The sequence below is a fragment of the Tupaia chinensis genome, unplaced genomic scaffold, assembly GCF_000334495.1.
Source record: "Tupaia chinensis unplaced genomic scaffold, TupChi_1.0 Scaffold143886_1, whole genome shotgun sequence".
NCBI classification, from domain to species: domain Eukaryota; kingdom Metazoa; phylum Chordata; class Mammalia; order Scandentia; family Tupaiidae; genus Tupaia; species Tupaia belangeri.
In genome coordinates, this window is record NW_006203737.1 from 1,127,983 (window position 1) to 1,144,389 (window position 16,407).

The window sequence follows — 16,407 nt, forward strand, 5'->3', positions numbered from 1 at the left end:
GACTCACTCCCAGGCTTAATCAGTTCAGGATCACTGACATGCATGATGCCCAGAGTGCTCAAAGTAGTCTTTGGCTACAAATCTAGGACCTTTCCCATGTGGGCCCAGATGTGTTACCACTGTACTATCATCTGGCCCCAATAGGCAAAGACTTTTAAAATTCATTTATTTTATGTATTGTTATTATTAAGTTTGCTATAGGGTATGTACTGACCAGTGAGAGACAGAGCGAGGAAAAGTGAGAAAGCAAGCCACCGGGACTCAAACCACCCTTCGCCCTGTGGAAGTCCAGCACCCCAACCACCACACCACCTGCTGGCTCCAGACAAAAATGCAAAAGTTTGAAAATACACCTTGTTAGCCAGTCTTTGGGGGAAACAGAAGCTTTCCTGCTTTGCTGGTTGGTAGGAATGCAAAACAGTTCAACCCCAAACTACATGTGTGTTTACCCAATAATCAATCAACTCCACATTTAAGAATTTATACTGAAGATAAACCTCCAATGATATGAAATGCTGGAACATCGACACACACACAGATTAAGAGAGAAACAGAGAAAGATACATGATTATTCTTGGTGGAATTATTGCTAATTACAGAATGTTGGAAATAATTTATATGGTCATACACAAGATATTGGTTAAATAAAATATGATGTATCTTGGGTTCTCCCCACAGTTCAGTGGTTAAGTACAACAGAGAGGAAGATGGATCCTTCATGGCCAACCAGGGCTCAAGTCCTTGGTCTGTGGCTTGAAAAGCATGCCACGTTTGAGCACATGCCTAATAAGATGGAAAATTGATGGAAAAAGGATTGAAACATGACTAGGCCCCATTGAGAAGTGTTGTCTCTTTCTCTCTATCCACACCCATGCACTCACTGGCATTTTAAAAAGTATGGTATATTTACAGCACAGAAATAGTGGGTATAAAAATGAAATAATTTTGGCTTTTTAATTGGATTGTTAAGGCCCTTTATATGACATAGTTGATTTTATATCAATTCTCTTGCTTTTCATTAACAGAGAATGATTTCCAGGATCTTCTACAAAGTAAAAAAAAATAGTATTAACATGTATGTAGTATTTTATCTAATAAAGGAAAAATAGCAATATATGTATGTGCATAAACAAACACATGCAAACACACACAGATTTTTTTTTCAAACCTAAACTCAAATAGTACAAGCTAGAAACAAATAAATGGTATAACCAAGGAATAGGAGTGACATCTTTCAAAGTATACTATTTGCATGGTTTTGGCTTTTGGAACATCATATTACGATTTTACATACTAAAAAATTGAGTCAACAAGGCTTGGGAAATCAATATAGGATACATACAAAAATTTACCAAAAAATCCCCAACTGTAAACAGTTGATAACAGAATCACACAGAAGAAAAAATTTTGAACTAGTTCTAGAATTTTGAACATAATATTTTGACTATATACCCTCAGTGGTAAACATTTTATTTTTTTAAGAATGATTTAATTTTATTTATTATTATTATTTAATTTGATGAGAGATGAGAGAGAGAGAGAGAGAGAGAGAGAGAGAGAGAGAGAGAGAGAGAGAGAGAAATTGAGAAAGTAAGCCACCAGGACTAGGACTTCAATCTTGGTTGGCCATGTGAATCCAGCACCTTAACCACTACGCCACCTACTGGCCCTATGGCAAACATTTTAAAGATTAAAAAACCCTCAAATTAAATTTTTTGAATTATTTAATTTTGTTAATTATTATTATTTTTCATTTGACTAGAAAGAGACAGAGAGAGAGAGGGAAAGCAAGAAAGTAAGCTGCTAGGTCTGGGACTTGAACCACAGTCAACCATGTGGGAGTTTGATGCCCCAGTCACCATGCCACCTGCTGGCCCCAGCAATGACATTTTAAATGTAGCATTTTATTTCATGGTAGTGGTAGCGGTGTAGCAATTCTGAAATGAATTTGTTGTATTCTACAATAAAATTTAGAAAATAGAAATAATAAATACATATATAGATGCTTTGGGGACTGGGTTACTTACTATGTACAAAATATGAAAAAAAATGAAGAACTAGAAAACAGCAGAAGGATCCTTTTCCAGTGGACTGGGATTAAAGTCATGGGTATATAGGAGCAATGATATCCCAGTAGCCGTGAGTACACCTGGGTTCTATATCATGGTTTCTAAAACAATTGCTCACTAAAAGGGTTCCTTGAAGATATAACTAATTTCGGGACTGGGGTATGGGAAATAAAAGGGGAGATAGGCGAAATTTATGTTAGAAAGTAAGAAACTGATGGAACATATCAAAAATAGTTCTCACTGGACAACCTAGGATCATTTGAGCACTGAAATGATTAAGAGCAGAAACGAATCATGCACGTTACATTGACTACCAAAGAACTCATGAGTTCCTACTAAGGTGAATAAGTAATAGCAAAGAATGCAGTATAATGACAATTGACAAAGGCAAAAAGAACGATAAAGGGAAAAGATGATCACTGTACAGTAACTGAAGTAATAAATAGCTCCGGGAAGAATCACCAATGGATTGTAAATCTACTGGATCAAAAATGTAGGGATATTCTGGTTATCCAGTTGGTAGTCTTTTCTATCTCATTCAGATTTCCTTAAAAGAACATATACATTATGATTCTGAACATTTGAGATTAATTGAGGATTAATTAATGGCAAAATGTATGATCACTTTCGAGGACTGTTTCTTGTGCATTTGATTGGAATAGATATTCTTCATTTTTCAGTGAGTTCAGGTTTGTTCATTGTCGCCATACAATCACTGAGAAAGGTATGTTCAAATCTTACACCATGTTTATAGATTTATCTGTCTGTCCTTTTCTTTACTTTGTAAATGCTGATACCATATTTTTATGTACACTATTGTTGCTGTATTATTATTTACAAATTCATTATTCTATGTCTTTCAGAAGAATGAAATCTTTACATCTTTCATCACTATTCAGTAATCTTTCTCTAAAGTTTTTTTTTTTCTTCCAAAAGGTCTATCTGACAAATATTTACATAGCTATACAATCATTCTTTTGGTTTGTGTTGGGGTGGAATATATTTTTTAATCCTTTTACTTTCCTTATGTTTTATATATGTCTTGTGTAACACATAGTTGGATTATTGCTTTCTGAGAGATTTTCACTATAGGGCATGTGCACTCTCCAGAAAGACAGAGAGACAGAAAACAAGAAATCACTGCCCTGGGTGTATAGCCATGTCTCAATCCCCTTTATTCCACTCTCCTCTTGGGCTTTTGAGCATACACACACATGCACCTAGTATGAGTTTCAAGCCCCCTGGTCTGAGACTCAAACTACAGTCAGCCTCATGGGAGTTCAGTGCCTTAACCACTAGGCCATCTGCTGGCCCTGGATTATCTTTTCAAATCCTTTCTGGTGGTCTTAACATATTTAATTCACTTATATTAGGGATATATTTGGCTTTCATTCTGCCATCTAGTATATGTTTAATATTTTGCCATCTCATCCGCACTTCTTTTTCTATCTTGTATTGCTTCCCTTTGGATTTGTTTTGTAATTCTATAATATTCCTCTGTAAAACTGGAAGTCAAACATTCTTTTTCTGTTCCAGTAGTGGTTATCCTTGAATGTACAACAAGTTATACTATTCATCAAAGGTTAGTATTAAATAAATTTTGATCTTTCTCTTGGACAGTGAAAGAAGCTGACATCCAATGCTCTCATGTGGTTTTGTTTTTATGCATTTTTAGTTTCATAAATATCTTGAGTCTCAAAAAACATTATTTTTTCTATAATATTTATTTGTATTTAGCCACATATTTACCATTTCGACTGCTCTTAATGGCTTTCTGCATTAATTACTTCATCCATGGCCGATTTACCTTTGCTTTAAGAAAACTTAAAAAAATTTTTTTTTTTGTTTTCTTTTTTTGTTCCTATAGGGCACGTGCAGAGATGGAGAGAAAGGGAAAATGAGAATTCACCCCCTTCCCAGGGGGGATTGCCATGCACCAATCCCTTCTCCATTCTCCTACTGGAATATCAGGCATGCACGCACACTCTCCCAGTGTGATATTTAAGCCACCAGGTCCAGGACTCGAACTGTGGTGGTCTAGTACCTTAACAACCATGCTACCTGCTGACCCTTGTTTGTAAAGCTTAATGTCACTCTTTATAGTTTACTGTTTCTTGTTGAAATATTTAAGGCTAGTTTTTTATAATTTGTCTGTGCACATTACAGACAGTTGTTTAAAGTCTATGTCTGACAGTTCAACTATCTGAAGTGTCTATAGGTTCGTTTCTATTATCTTTCATTGTTCTATCAATACATTGCTTTATGTTGCATTGTTTCTTCATATATCTGTTTCTCTTTTTATTCTTGTTACAACATTTGAAAATAATTGAAAGAAATTTTTTGGAAAAAAAGGAAATAACTTGAAGCCTAGAACGATAACTTTATTTTGCTAATGCCCTCAAAATTTGAAACATGAACAGTATGAAATGGCCTCAATCCAATTTTGTTTCTCAAGGCTTATCTCGGTGACACACATGATTTGAACCAGGGCTGTGTGCCCTGTCAAAGATGGTGAAATCCTGGCTCATCCTTATTCATAGTATGCAGGCCTAAATCCAAGCTCAAGTTGATTGAACATGGACAGACTCTTTCTGCTTCGGTCCTCTTTTGCTTGTGAGACTGTGAAGTTTTGCAACCTGTTAGTCATATGTTCAGGTTTGCAACGTATCACTGGCAAAAGTTAGCCAAAGTCATAGCCATATTTCCTGGATCTGTCCTTTCAGGTACTGTAGCCAAATATTATTTTATTAGCTTCTAGTTCACTATTTTATTAGCTTCTCATTGCTTTTAGTTTTTTATTCACATTTTTAGTTGTCTTTAGTCACTGCAAATTATTCATTTTGAAAGCACTAGAAGCTGATGCCACCAATATTCCAATTTAGTTCATCTATGTCTTTCATGTGTAATCACCAGAAGAGCCAGTATCTTTTTAGATGAGCTCTTTAAGGTGCAAGGAGTAAAATCTGTGAACCTTTGCATTTGTAAATCAAATTGTGTCTATGGATCCATTTTATTGCTGTGATAGGTTTCATGGCATTTTATCCAAAGATGTTTGTACTATAGACAGACAAAACAATCTATACCAGAGCAATCTTAAAATATAAGCGAAGTTATTTGATCAATAAACCTAGAGTCAAAATCTTTAGATAATATCAGTGAAGGTTATATAGAGATCTTGATCTAATGTAAACTTTACCCGCATCTTTTACAGAAACATAGGTTTGAAGATAAATTATTTAATGAACATACTGTATGATTCAAGTAGAAGAGGAAAAAACGAGGACTGTAAAACCCCTAAATTCCAAGTTGTTAAATTTCTTGACTTTAATATTAGCATTGTTAAGGCATTTATGAATACCTTAAATTAAAGCAAAAACATGTTTATTTCTATCCCTTTAACCACTGCTCCCGGCCCCCAAATCCTTAACGGAGCCAATAGTTTTTTCTCTTTTTTGTATAACCAGAGTTCAAGAAGACAAGCAGAACAGAGGGGAAACAGTCTCTCTTAGGCTTTAGTAGTAGCATAAACTTAAATATGTTTACTTCATGAAGATTCAGATTGCATTGATTTTTCTACCAAAAAGGATATGGAATCAGAATAAAATGATCAAGGTTAATATTCTGAGATAGATTTTTTAAAAAGATTTAAATGTTATATTTTACAAATATAGAATTTATATCTTTGACCTCTTCAAATTATTTTAAATATCTCAAATTTTTTGTTATCTGTGTTGCAGAATTCGTTGGCATATTAATGCATAAAATAGCAATTATTTTGAATTTAAACTTCACACTTACATATCCACGCACATTACAGTCTTTTCATTATTGTTAACCTAAATATCAGATAAATAGGTTAAGAATAATTGTTCAATTAGAAAAATCCCGATTAAACGCAAATGTTACCAGTCGACGTCTGTACGTTGTTCACAGTACATAATCCGAAAGTATTGAGCATAGCCGCTGCAATTCTAATGGCCAAGAACGTTTCAATTACCTATAGAAATTGCCCAAACTATAGCAATCTTCATGATGGCCTTAGTCCGCGAATTGAAACGGCTATGCTCAATAGGATTACGTATTGCTACATACCGATCCAGCGAAATAGCGCAGAGGTGCATGATGGACGCTGTTGAAAATAAAACATCTAAAGAAATCCAGACGGGGCACAAATATCTAGGTAGTGGCCAGACATAATCTGAAAGAAAACAAAGAGGAGACAAGAACAAGAAGGTGTTATCCACATTGCACCAACCACAGCTTTTAAGTTTTAGTGTACTTATTTTTTTTCCTTTTATAATCTGAGGTTTTGTTTTGGTTTATTCATACATTTTCTGAAAAGCAAGAAGGAGAGACCTTCCGCAGGGTCTTCACACACCATTCCGTACCCCCAAAGCCAGCCAGGATCATTGATGCTCCAGGAGTGTTGAGGCAGACCACAGATAAGAACCTGAAAACCCTCTACATGGTCCTCACAGCCTGGACCACTGCAGTTGGCCTAAATCTGGTAAAGGGTATTTTCTGTCCTCATCATACGATGATCATTTCAGTGTTACATACATTTTTACTAAGGTAAAATCAATCACTTTAAAGTCTACAATCCAATGGCATTCTGTACATAACAACAGTGAAACCAAAAAAACCCTACACATTTCATCGAAGAAGAAATCACCCATCCATTAGGTAGTAATTTGTCATTCCCCACTCCTCAGGCCCATGGCAATTTCTAATTTGCTTATTTTCATTAAGCATTTAGCGTTCCTTTATGACAATCAAGTATTAATCACTTACAATTTCAATCTTATACAAAAATTTTCTTTACAACCTCATCCCTTTTTTATGTTGTTTTTATGAATTTTATCTTCGTACATTTTGTGCTCATTAACATAGGCCTGTAACAATTGTTTTATGCATCTGCCCTTTACATCAGACAGGAAACCAAAAGCAGAGTAACAAACTAATAATTCACTTTTGCTTGCTTTTACATTGCCTTTGTAGCTACTTTCATTGTTCCTTATATCTTCATATGCTTTGAATGCACTTCTGGTGTCCTTCCATTTCATCCTGATAGATTCTCTTCAATATTTCTTTCAGAATATGGCTGCTAATAATGAACTCCCTCTGTTTTTGTTTACCAGGAAATGTTTTAATTTTTCCATGTGTTTTTTTTTTTTTTTTGAGAGAGATTTTCGCTATAGGGTGCGTGCGCTCGCCAGGCAGACAGAGAGAGACATAGAGACAGAAAGCGAGAAATCACCCCCCAGGGGGGATGGCCATGCTGCAATCCCTTCTCCTCCATTCTCCTCTCGGGATCTTGGGCACACACGCACACGTGCCCGGCATGAGTTTTAAGCCACCGGGTCCGGGATGCGAACTGCGGTCGACTACGTGGGAATCCAGCGACATAGCCATTACGCTAGCTAACTGCTGGTTCCCTCCATGTGTTTTTTTTTTTTTAAATCTATCAGCATTTTATTATTATTATTATTAATTTGGAGAGTTTTTTTTTTTTTTTTTGCTATAGGGCATGTGCGTTAGCCAGAAAGACAGAGAGAGACAGAGAGATAGAAAGTGAGAAATCACTCGTCGGGGGGATGGCCACGTCGCAATCCCTTCTCCTCCATTCTCCTCTCAGGATCTTAGGCTCACAAGCATATGCACCCAGCATGAGTTTAAGTCACCGAGTCTGGGACTCTAATCACAGTGGACTACGTGGGAGTTCAGCGACATAACCATTAGCATTTTATGTTATCCCACTGCAGCCTTCTTTTTTTTTTTTCTCTCTCACAATAACTGGAAGTTTATTTGTTTAAAATCTAAACATTGTCAGTTTGAGAAGAAATCCACTGTGATGTGTGGTTTAATCTTGCCATTTAAGTTCTAGAGTGGTTTTTCTTTTTTCCTCTTTTTTCTATCTGGTCTCCATGATTTCTGAAGAAAAATTCACTGTTAATCTCATTAAAGATACTTTTTGTTTGATGATTTTGTTTGATGAGATGCTTGGCTCTTTCAACTTTCAAGATTCCCTCTATCTTTCAACACTTGGACCATAATGTGTCAAGACATATGAAGGTTTTAGAGTAATTTTTGAGTGGAGTTCATTGAGCAAGGATATGTGGAGTCACATCTTCCCTCAAAGTTGGTGAGTTTTTAGCTATTATTTCTTTAAATGTTTCCTTTTCTAATCCTTTCTTTCTTTCTTCTCTCTTAAAAATTCCTTTGTGCATGTGTATATACACTTGATAGCATGCTACAGATCTCTTAGCCACTGTTCATTTTTCTTCATTCTTTTTCTACTCCTCAGATTGTCTAATCAAAATCGACCTATTCTTGGGACCAGCAGATGGCATAATGGTTATGTTGCTGGACTTTCACGAAGTAAATCGTGGTTTGAGTCCTGGACGTGGTGACTTAAATTCATGCTGGGCACGTGCGCATATGTGCCCAAGATCCTGAAAGGAGAATGGAGGAGAAGAGATTGCAATGTGGCTATCCCCCCCGGGGGTGCAGGGGTGATTTCTTGCTTTCTGTCTCTGTCTCGCTGGCAAGCTCATTGTGCCCTATAGCAAAAATCTCTCTTAAAAAATTTGACCTATTCTCTGATTATTTCTTCAGTCTGCTCAATTCTGCTATTGAATCACTCATGAATTTTTCATTTCAGTTAATGCACTTCTTAGCCTCAAACTTTCTATTTGGTTCATTCTTGTAGCTCTATTTCTTTCATGTTACTCTCTATTTGTCGAGAAATCATTCTCCTGGGTTCCTTTAAATTTTTTTAATGTAGTTTTCTTTAGCTCTTTGAGAATATTTGAAACAATAGTTTAAAATTATTTGTCCAGTAAGTCCAACGCTGTGTTTCCTCAGGATCAGTTTCTATGAATTACTTTTTCCTGTAAATGGACAATACTTTCTGGTTTCTTTGCCTGCCTTTAAATCTCGGTGAAACTTGAACATGTTGAATATTATAAGATGGCAACTGAGTAAATAAAGTTTCTTTCCCTTCCTAGGGTTATTTGTTGTTAATTGTTGTATGTTTCTTTTTTTTTATTTGTTTAGTGACCTTTAGAAACTATTGTTGTAAAGTCTGTTTTCTTTGTCTTGTGTGGCCACTGACCTCAGGATTCTTTTAATTTAGTGGCCATTTATTATTTTAGTAGAGGTTCCTTAAATACCTATAGGCAAAAGAGAAAGAATACTCTTAGTTTTTACTGATTAGCTGTCTTTGAGACCCTCCCTTTAATGGTTAGCAAGTTTGTTTATAACTCTGCCTACACTTTTTGCTTGCACAGAGGCTCAAAGGCTGAAGGTCAGCCCCGTCATAATCGAAGCATAATGTCTTCTCATCTTTTTTCTGAACAATCTAAAAACCCTGGGAATGTGCATGGCTTCTTTCTATTCTCTGTTTTATGTGGGTGCTCTAAAAATAAAATCTTATTTTCAAACATATCTCCTTTCTCAACCTTTATCTTTCCAGATCATTCAGTCTGTTTCTTTGTTTGGTCTGTTGCTTCTTACCAAAGTCTACCACGGTCAATGGTTTTGCCTTTCAATTGTTTTGGTCCTCTCTATCAAGAACTTTATGCGAGCCCTGGGAGTGCTCTAAGCAAAACAAAGTAAGTTACTGTGCCACTCCTTCAGGAAGCCACCAAAGAAGTCTAAATGATTGAGCACATTTCTTGGAACAAAAGGTGTTTATTGTTCCCTCTGGCACCAACAATTTACCCTAGAAGTACAGACTTTTATCCTCAAATTATTTGTTCATCTAGGATTTGGGTATGATATTATGGGATTTAAAGTGTCATAGTGCTCCCTTACTGCAAAGCGGTGGTTTCTTTCTTCATCAAGCATTATGTTGCTCTTGAATTTATATATGTGTGTGTGTGTGTGTGTGTGTGTGTGTGTGTGTGTGTGTGTGTGTGTGTGTATTTCAGGTCATTTCTTGATTTTGTGGAGGGACAGAACAGAACAGAGTTCCCTCTGGTATAAATTATTTCTGTGTTACTCATTTATTCCTTAGTTTAATTGTTCATTTGCTTATTATGTTAAATACTAGAAACAAAGATTAATAAATGGCAGGAACTGGTGCTTCTTCCAACCAATGGCTGAATTCCAGCTGTCACTTTGATGATGGTCTCTGCTATGGCATCAAGTTCAACTATGAGATGGCGCTGATAGCAGAACACTCCAAATAAGTTGTTAATACTGGTGTTTTGTTTTGTTTTTGAGAGTTTTTTTTGCTATAGGGCGTGTGCACTCGCCAGACAGACAGAGAGGGACAGAGAGACAGAAAGAGAGAAGTCACCCCCAGGGGGGATGGCCATGCTGCAATCCCTTCTCCTTCATTCTCCTCTCTGGATCGGGCACGCACGCACATGTGCCTGGCATGAGTTTTAAGCCACCGGGTCCAGGACACTAACCGCAGTCGACTACATGGGAGTCCAGCAACATAGCCATTACGCTAACTGCTGATCCCAGTACTGGTTTTCTTAATGAAAGAGTTGAGATACAAGTTAAATTTCATAATGCTAAGGTTTTTGCATTGGAGCATTGTTGCAGGTCTAAAGTTTCTGTAATGTCAATCATTGGCATACAAGAGCTCAAAAATGAATCAGGCAAAAAATCAACCTTTTTTTAACCCTGCTACTGGCAGAATTGTTTCATCGTGTGTTGTATTTTTCTAGTCTGTTGTAGGTAGTGAGAACTATCTTAAATACTGATCTCTGCTCTCAAACCTTGGTAGGCATGACTACCTTAAAGACTACATAACTAATATCTTGATTTCTTGGAGAAGTAAAGAAAAAAAATTGTTAAAATGTTGTGGAAGGATGATAAGGATCCTTCATTTGGACATTTTTGGTTCATTCAAGGATGGGCTGAAGGATAGATATATCAAGTTATAGACTGATCAACTGGTGCTTTATGATCTAAAATACATGGTTGATAATGAGGCAGCACTAATAAAACACTCTACTTTTCAGGTGAACATTGTTGCCAATTAGGAAGAGATGTTGCACAACTAATTATTCTTTAATTCGAGGTCCTGTCACTTCTGTAATGCTCTTATTTTGGTCTGATGCATCCTCAACCTTCACCAGGATGTAATATGCCCTTAGATGTCTATTGGAGGCAGCCAAAGTTTCATTTTTTAAATCTATTATAGCTGGTGCTGCTTCGATCTACATAAATTATTCATAAATGTTTGGCTAATAGAATTTTCTTAGATTAAATAATTGTAATTCGCATTTATAATGCTTGGTATTTGCTGACCTTCATGAATGTATACATTTATGGCTCATCCAATTCAGGAGATTTTCAATCCTTATTTTATCAAATAGTTTTGGTTCTATTATTTCTTTTATACTCTGGGTCTCAAAATAAATGTATGTTAGAGATTTTGATGTCTTATAGATTCCCAAGAGTGCTTTCTTTTCCTTCTCAATATCTTTTCCCCTTAATCTTGATTTTGAAAAGTTATTATTTCTTGGGATCAGTAGTTGGTGTAATGGCTATGTCGCTGGACTCCCATGTAGCTGACCACAGTTTGAGTCCCGGATCCAGTGGCTTAAACTCATGCTGGGCAGGGCATGTGTGCATGAGTGCCCAAGATCTCGAGAGGGGAATGGAGGAGAAGGGATTGTGGCATGGCCATCCCCCAGGGGTGATTTCTTGCTTTCTGTCTCTCTGTCTCTCTCTGCCTTTCTGGTGAACGCACACGCTGTATAGAAAAAACCTTTCCAAAAAAAGTTATTATTTATGTATACTTAATTGTACATCTTTATAGCATAAAATACTGTTTTTTGAAACATGCATTTAGCATGTAATAATCAAAGCAAAATATTACCATATGCATTATTGTCAACAGAGAAGTTTGCATTGTGTCTGTTAAATGTTTTTTCCCTGCCCTCCTCCCTCCAACCCCTACTATCCACCCCCCTCCAATACAGTATCTGATATTTACACTATTTACGCTTGCCCTCCTTCCTATTACATCTTTGAAACTTTCAATTTCTGCCACAGAGTGCAGGCATTTGGTATATACTGAGTGAGGATATACAGTGTTTGTCTTTCATACATTTGGTTTGTTTTGCTTAGCATAAATTTCCTATATTAATCCACTTTGTATCAAATGACAGACTCTCATTGTTCTTTATCGCTGAGTAGTATTTCATAATTTACTAGGTCATTGGGAAAGTCACAACATATTTTTCTGTTTTTCTATGCAAAAATGCCTCATGACTTACCCAAGGACTCAATATATGTGACACATTCTTTCAATCCAGTCATTAGTTCGTAGACATTTAGTTGATTCTATGTCTTAGCGATTGTGAATAAAGCTGCAATAAACGTGAATGTGCAGGTGTCCTTCTGGCTATTTTCCTGTCCTTCGAGTAAAATCAAAGAGTTGGATTACTGGGTGATATGGTAGTTCTACTTGTAGCTTTTTGAGGAATCTCCAAATTCTTTTCCACAATGGATGTACTCATTTACATTCTCACCCACAGTGCAGGAGAGTTTCCTTTTTACAGCCTCACAAACATTTGTCATTTTCTTGATCATAGTCATTCTAACTGGGGTTAAGTGGTATCTAACTGTGGTTTTGATTTGCATTTCCTTTATGATAAAAGACACTGGAAATTTTTTCATATGCTTTTGTCCATTCATGTGTATTCCATAGAAAGTTGTTTGTTCAGTTCATTTGCTCATTTTTTAATTGCTGCCCAGTTTTAAATTGAGTGATTGTTGTTTTTGCAGGTCAGCTGCTTGAGTCCTCCATATACTCTGGTTATCACTCCCTTTTTTGAAGCATAGTTGCATAGTTTGCAAATATTATATTGTCTCCCATTGTGTGCATTGTCTCGTCACTCTCATTTTTGTTTCCTTTGCTGTGCAGAAGCTTTTTAGCTGTTGCAATCCAACTTGTTTATTTTTGGAATTGTTCTCTGCATTTTAAGGGTCTTATTTAAGAAATATTTGCTTAGTCTGATATCTTCAAGTGTTTCTTCTGTGTTTTCCATATTTTCATATTTTGAAGATTTACACTTAGATCTTTGATCCAGTTTGAGTTGATTTTTGTTAATGGTGAGAGATGGGGGTTCAGTTTCATTTTTCTGCAGGTGAATATTCATTTCTTTAAGTATCATTTGCTAAAGAGACTTTCTTTTCCCCACTGAATTGCCTTGTGTCCTTTATAAAAAATCAGTAGACTGTATGTTTTGGGGTTCATTTCTAGTTTCGCTATTCTTTTCCATTGGTCCGTGTGTTTGTTTTGTTGTTGTTTGTTTGGTTGGTTTTGTGCTATCACAGCTTTGTAATATATTTTAAGGACAGCTAGTGAGATGGCTCCTACTTTTTTTTTTTTTCTTTTTGCACAGCAGTGGCTTGGTGATATGAGGCAGTTTATGATTCCAGATAAATTTTGTGATTGCTTTTTCTATTTCTGTGAAGAATGTCACCTGGCAGTTTGGCCAGAATTGCATCGAATTTGTAAATTATTATAAATTTGAGTACAATTGACATTTTGATTATATTGATTCTTCCAATACAAGAACATTTTTCTCTCCTTTTTTGATATCATATTGAATTTCTGTTTTTAATTTTTTATAGTTTTCCCTGTGAAGGTCTTACCCTAGTTTGGTTAGGTTTATCCCAAGTTTTTGTTGTTATTGTTGTAAATGGGATTATCTTCTCTAATTCTATTTTGGTCAATGTGTTGTTGGTGAATAGATATGTTATAGATTTTCTATATTGATTTTGTATCTTGTGACTTTACTGAATTCACTTATTACTTCTAGGAGTTTTTCAGAAGTTTCTTTTGGATTTTCTATGTATATAATTGTGCCATCTGCTAATAGAGACATTTTTACTTCTTTTTCTATTTTTTTGAACCATTTTACTGTTTTTTTTTTCTCCTGAAACTTTTTATTAATTACTTAACATTCATTCCCTGAGCATAATCACAACATACTAAATGTGGTTTCCCATCTAGAATAAACTGCATAGTGGCTTAATCATTCATGTTATCATCAATAATATTCCATTTCTAATTTCATACATATGTATATGTATATATATGTTTTTTACCCCATGTTTGACCCTCTGCCCTTTCCCACTCTCTTAGTACACTATCTGCTATATACAGTTGTCTTCAATTTCTTTTCCCCCAACATTTTGTTGATCATACCATGTCATAAGTAATCTACTACTTTCAATAGCAGGTTCAGCTGGTAATTTCAAGAAAAGCAGTTTTGAAATGGTAATGATATTTCCTTGAAACTTAAAGCCTAGAAACAGGTTAGTATTCTGTTCAAATAGTAGGTACATGCACCTATCGACAGCTCAAGACAGAACAAAAATCCTTTAAAACCGACGACAAAGCTTAGAAGAAAAGCAACAATATTTAGTCAAGTCACAGAATGTTGTTTCACCAGTTCAGACTCATGTACTTAATCTTTCTCCTGTTGTGGTTCGATCTTCCAAATTGAATTCTGGGATATAATATTCATCTCCATACATTGTCCCTACAATTAAGTTGCCCATTTTCTTAGTTTATCTTAGTATCTTGTCTTTGTCTTTGCAGTTTTGGTCAACCTGGCTATAACGTGTCTTGGAGAAGATCTTCTTGGTTTGATTCTATCTGGGGTCCTCTGTATTTCTTGGGACAGAATCTTTGAGTGCCTCTCTAGGTTTGGAAAGTTTTCTTGCAGGATCTCATGGAGTAGATTATCAATGCCCTTATGAGTCTCTTCGCCTTCTGGGATGCCTATTGTCCGGATGTTTGGACGTTTGATGGTATCTAGTACTTCTCGTATATTAGTCTCAAATTTTTGGACAATTTTCTCAGTCTCCATGGTGGACTTTTCTAAGCTAGCAATTTCCTCTTCTACGTCTGAGATTCTATTTTCTGTATGATCTAGTCTGCTTTTAATACTTTCAAGGAAGATTTTGACTTCGTGTATTATAGCCTTCATCTCTAACAGTTCCATTTGATTCTTTTGTAAAGTGTGAGATTCCTCTTTTAGATCTTGCATGAATTTCCTCACCTCCTAGAACTCTTCAACTCCTTTCTCCTTCCTCTTCAGCATTTCATTGTCTCTCTTCTCTTCCATCTCTGTTAGATTTGCCATTATGAATGTTCTGAATTCTTTATCAGATATTTCCATGATTTCCATTGAACTGTGAGTGGATGAAGAGGAGTTATCCTTTTCCCTTGGAGGAGAGGTATTTTCCTGCTTTCCCATATTTCTTGTGGTCCTGAAGCGATTTCTAGTCATCTGGTTGATGGTCGGTTTCTTCCCAAAATTGGAAGTTGAATCTGAGCATCGAGGAGTGTGCAGAAAAGGAAACAGAGAGAAACAACAGCAAGAACAGCAAAACAAACAAACAAACAAACAAAAAACACAAGAAATAGAGAAGAAAAGTGGAAGATAAAAAGCTTTTCAATAAAACTAAAAAAAATAATATTTAAAAAATTTCAGTAAAAACCAAAAATTGGAAAACTGCACAGCACACAAGCACACCACATGAAATTCTAAAAAGCAAAAATTAATAAAAAAGAAATAGAGGTAGAGAGAGACAAAGACAGGTACAGAGACAGAAGGCCTGAAGACAGGGGTCTTCCTACTATGTGAGTTTTGTGTGCTGGAAGCCGAATTATCAGTGGGAAATCTTGATTTCTGTTTCCCCAAAATGGCTAGTTCGCAGGATCCATTAAGCTGTGTCTTGAAGAAGCACTTCTTTTTCTACTTGAATGACTGTTACTTTACTCTCTTGTCTGATTATACTTGCTAGAATTTTTAGCACTATATTAAAAAAGAGTGGAGAAAGGAGTAAACTTGTCTTATTCCAGTTTTTAGTGAGAAAGCTTCTAACTCTTCCCCATTCAGTATGATGTTAGCTATGGGTTTGTCATATAGGGCTTTTATTGTGTTGAGAAATGTACCATCTATACCTAAATGTACCTTCTATACCTGAGTCTTAATCATGAAGGCATGTTGTATTTTAACAAGTGTTTTTCTTCATCAAATTGATACGATCATATGGTTTTATCTTTTCTTCTGTTAATGTGATATATTACATTTATTGCTTTGCATATGTTGGACCATACTTGTGTCCCAGGAATAAAGCTTACCTGGTCATGCTACATAATCTTTTTAATGTTTTGTTGGATTCCATTTATTAGTATCTTGTTGAGAATTTTTGGATCTGTATTCATCAACAATATCGGTCTATAGGTTTGTTTGTTTGTTTTGTTTTGTAATGTTATGTCCTTGTCTGCTTTTGGAATCAAGGTGATGGAGGCTTCATAGAATGAGTTTGGAAGGGTTCCTTTTTTTTTTTT

General features: G+C 35.8%; 1 protein-coding gene across 1 annotated transcript in view; it reads right to left on the reverse strand.

Moving 5' to 3' along the window:
- HTR2C (5-hydroxytryptamine receptor 2C) overlaps positions 1–16,407 on the reverse strand; it is a 192,386-nt gene that overhangs the window by 63,624 nt on the left and 112,355 nt on the right. Inside the window, exon 3 of the mRNA XM_006165312.1 lies at positions 6,067–6,267. Coding sequence (XP_006165374.1) covers positions 6,067–6,267 — 201 coding nt within the window. The remainder of the gene's footprint in view (positions 1–6,066; positions 6,268–16,407) is intronic.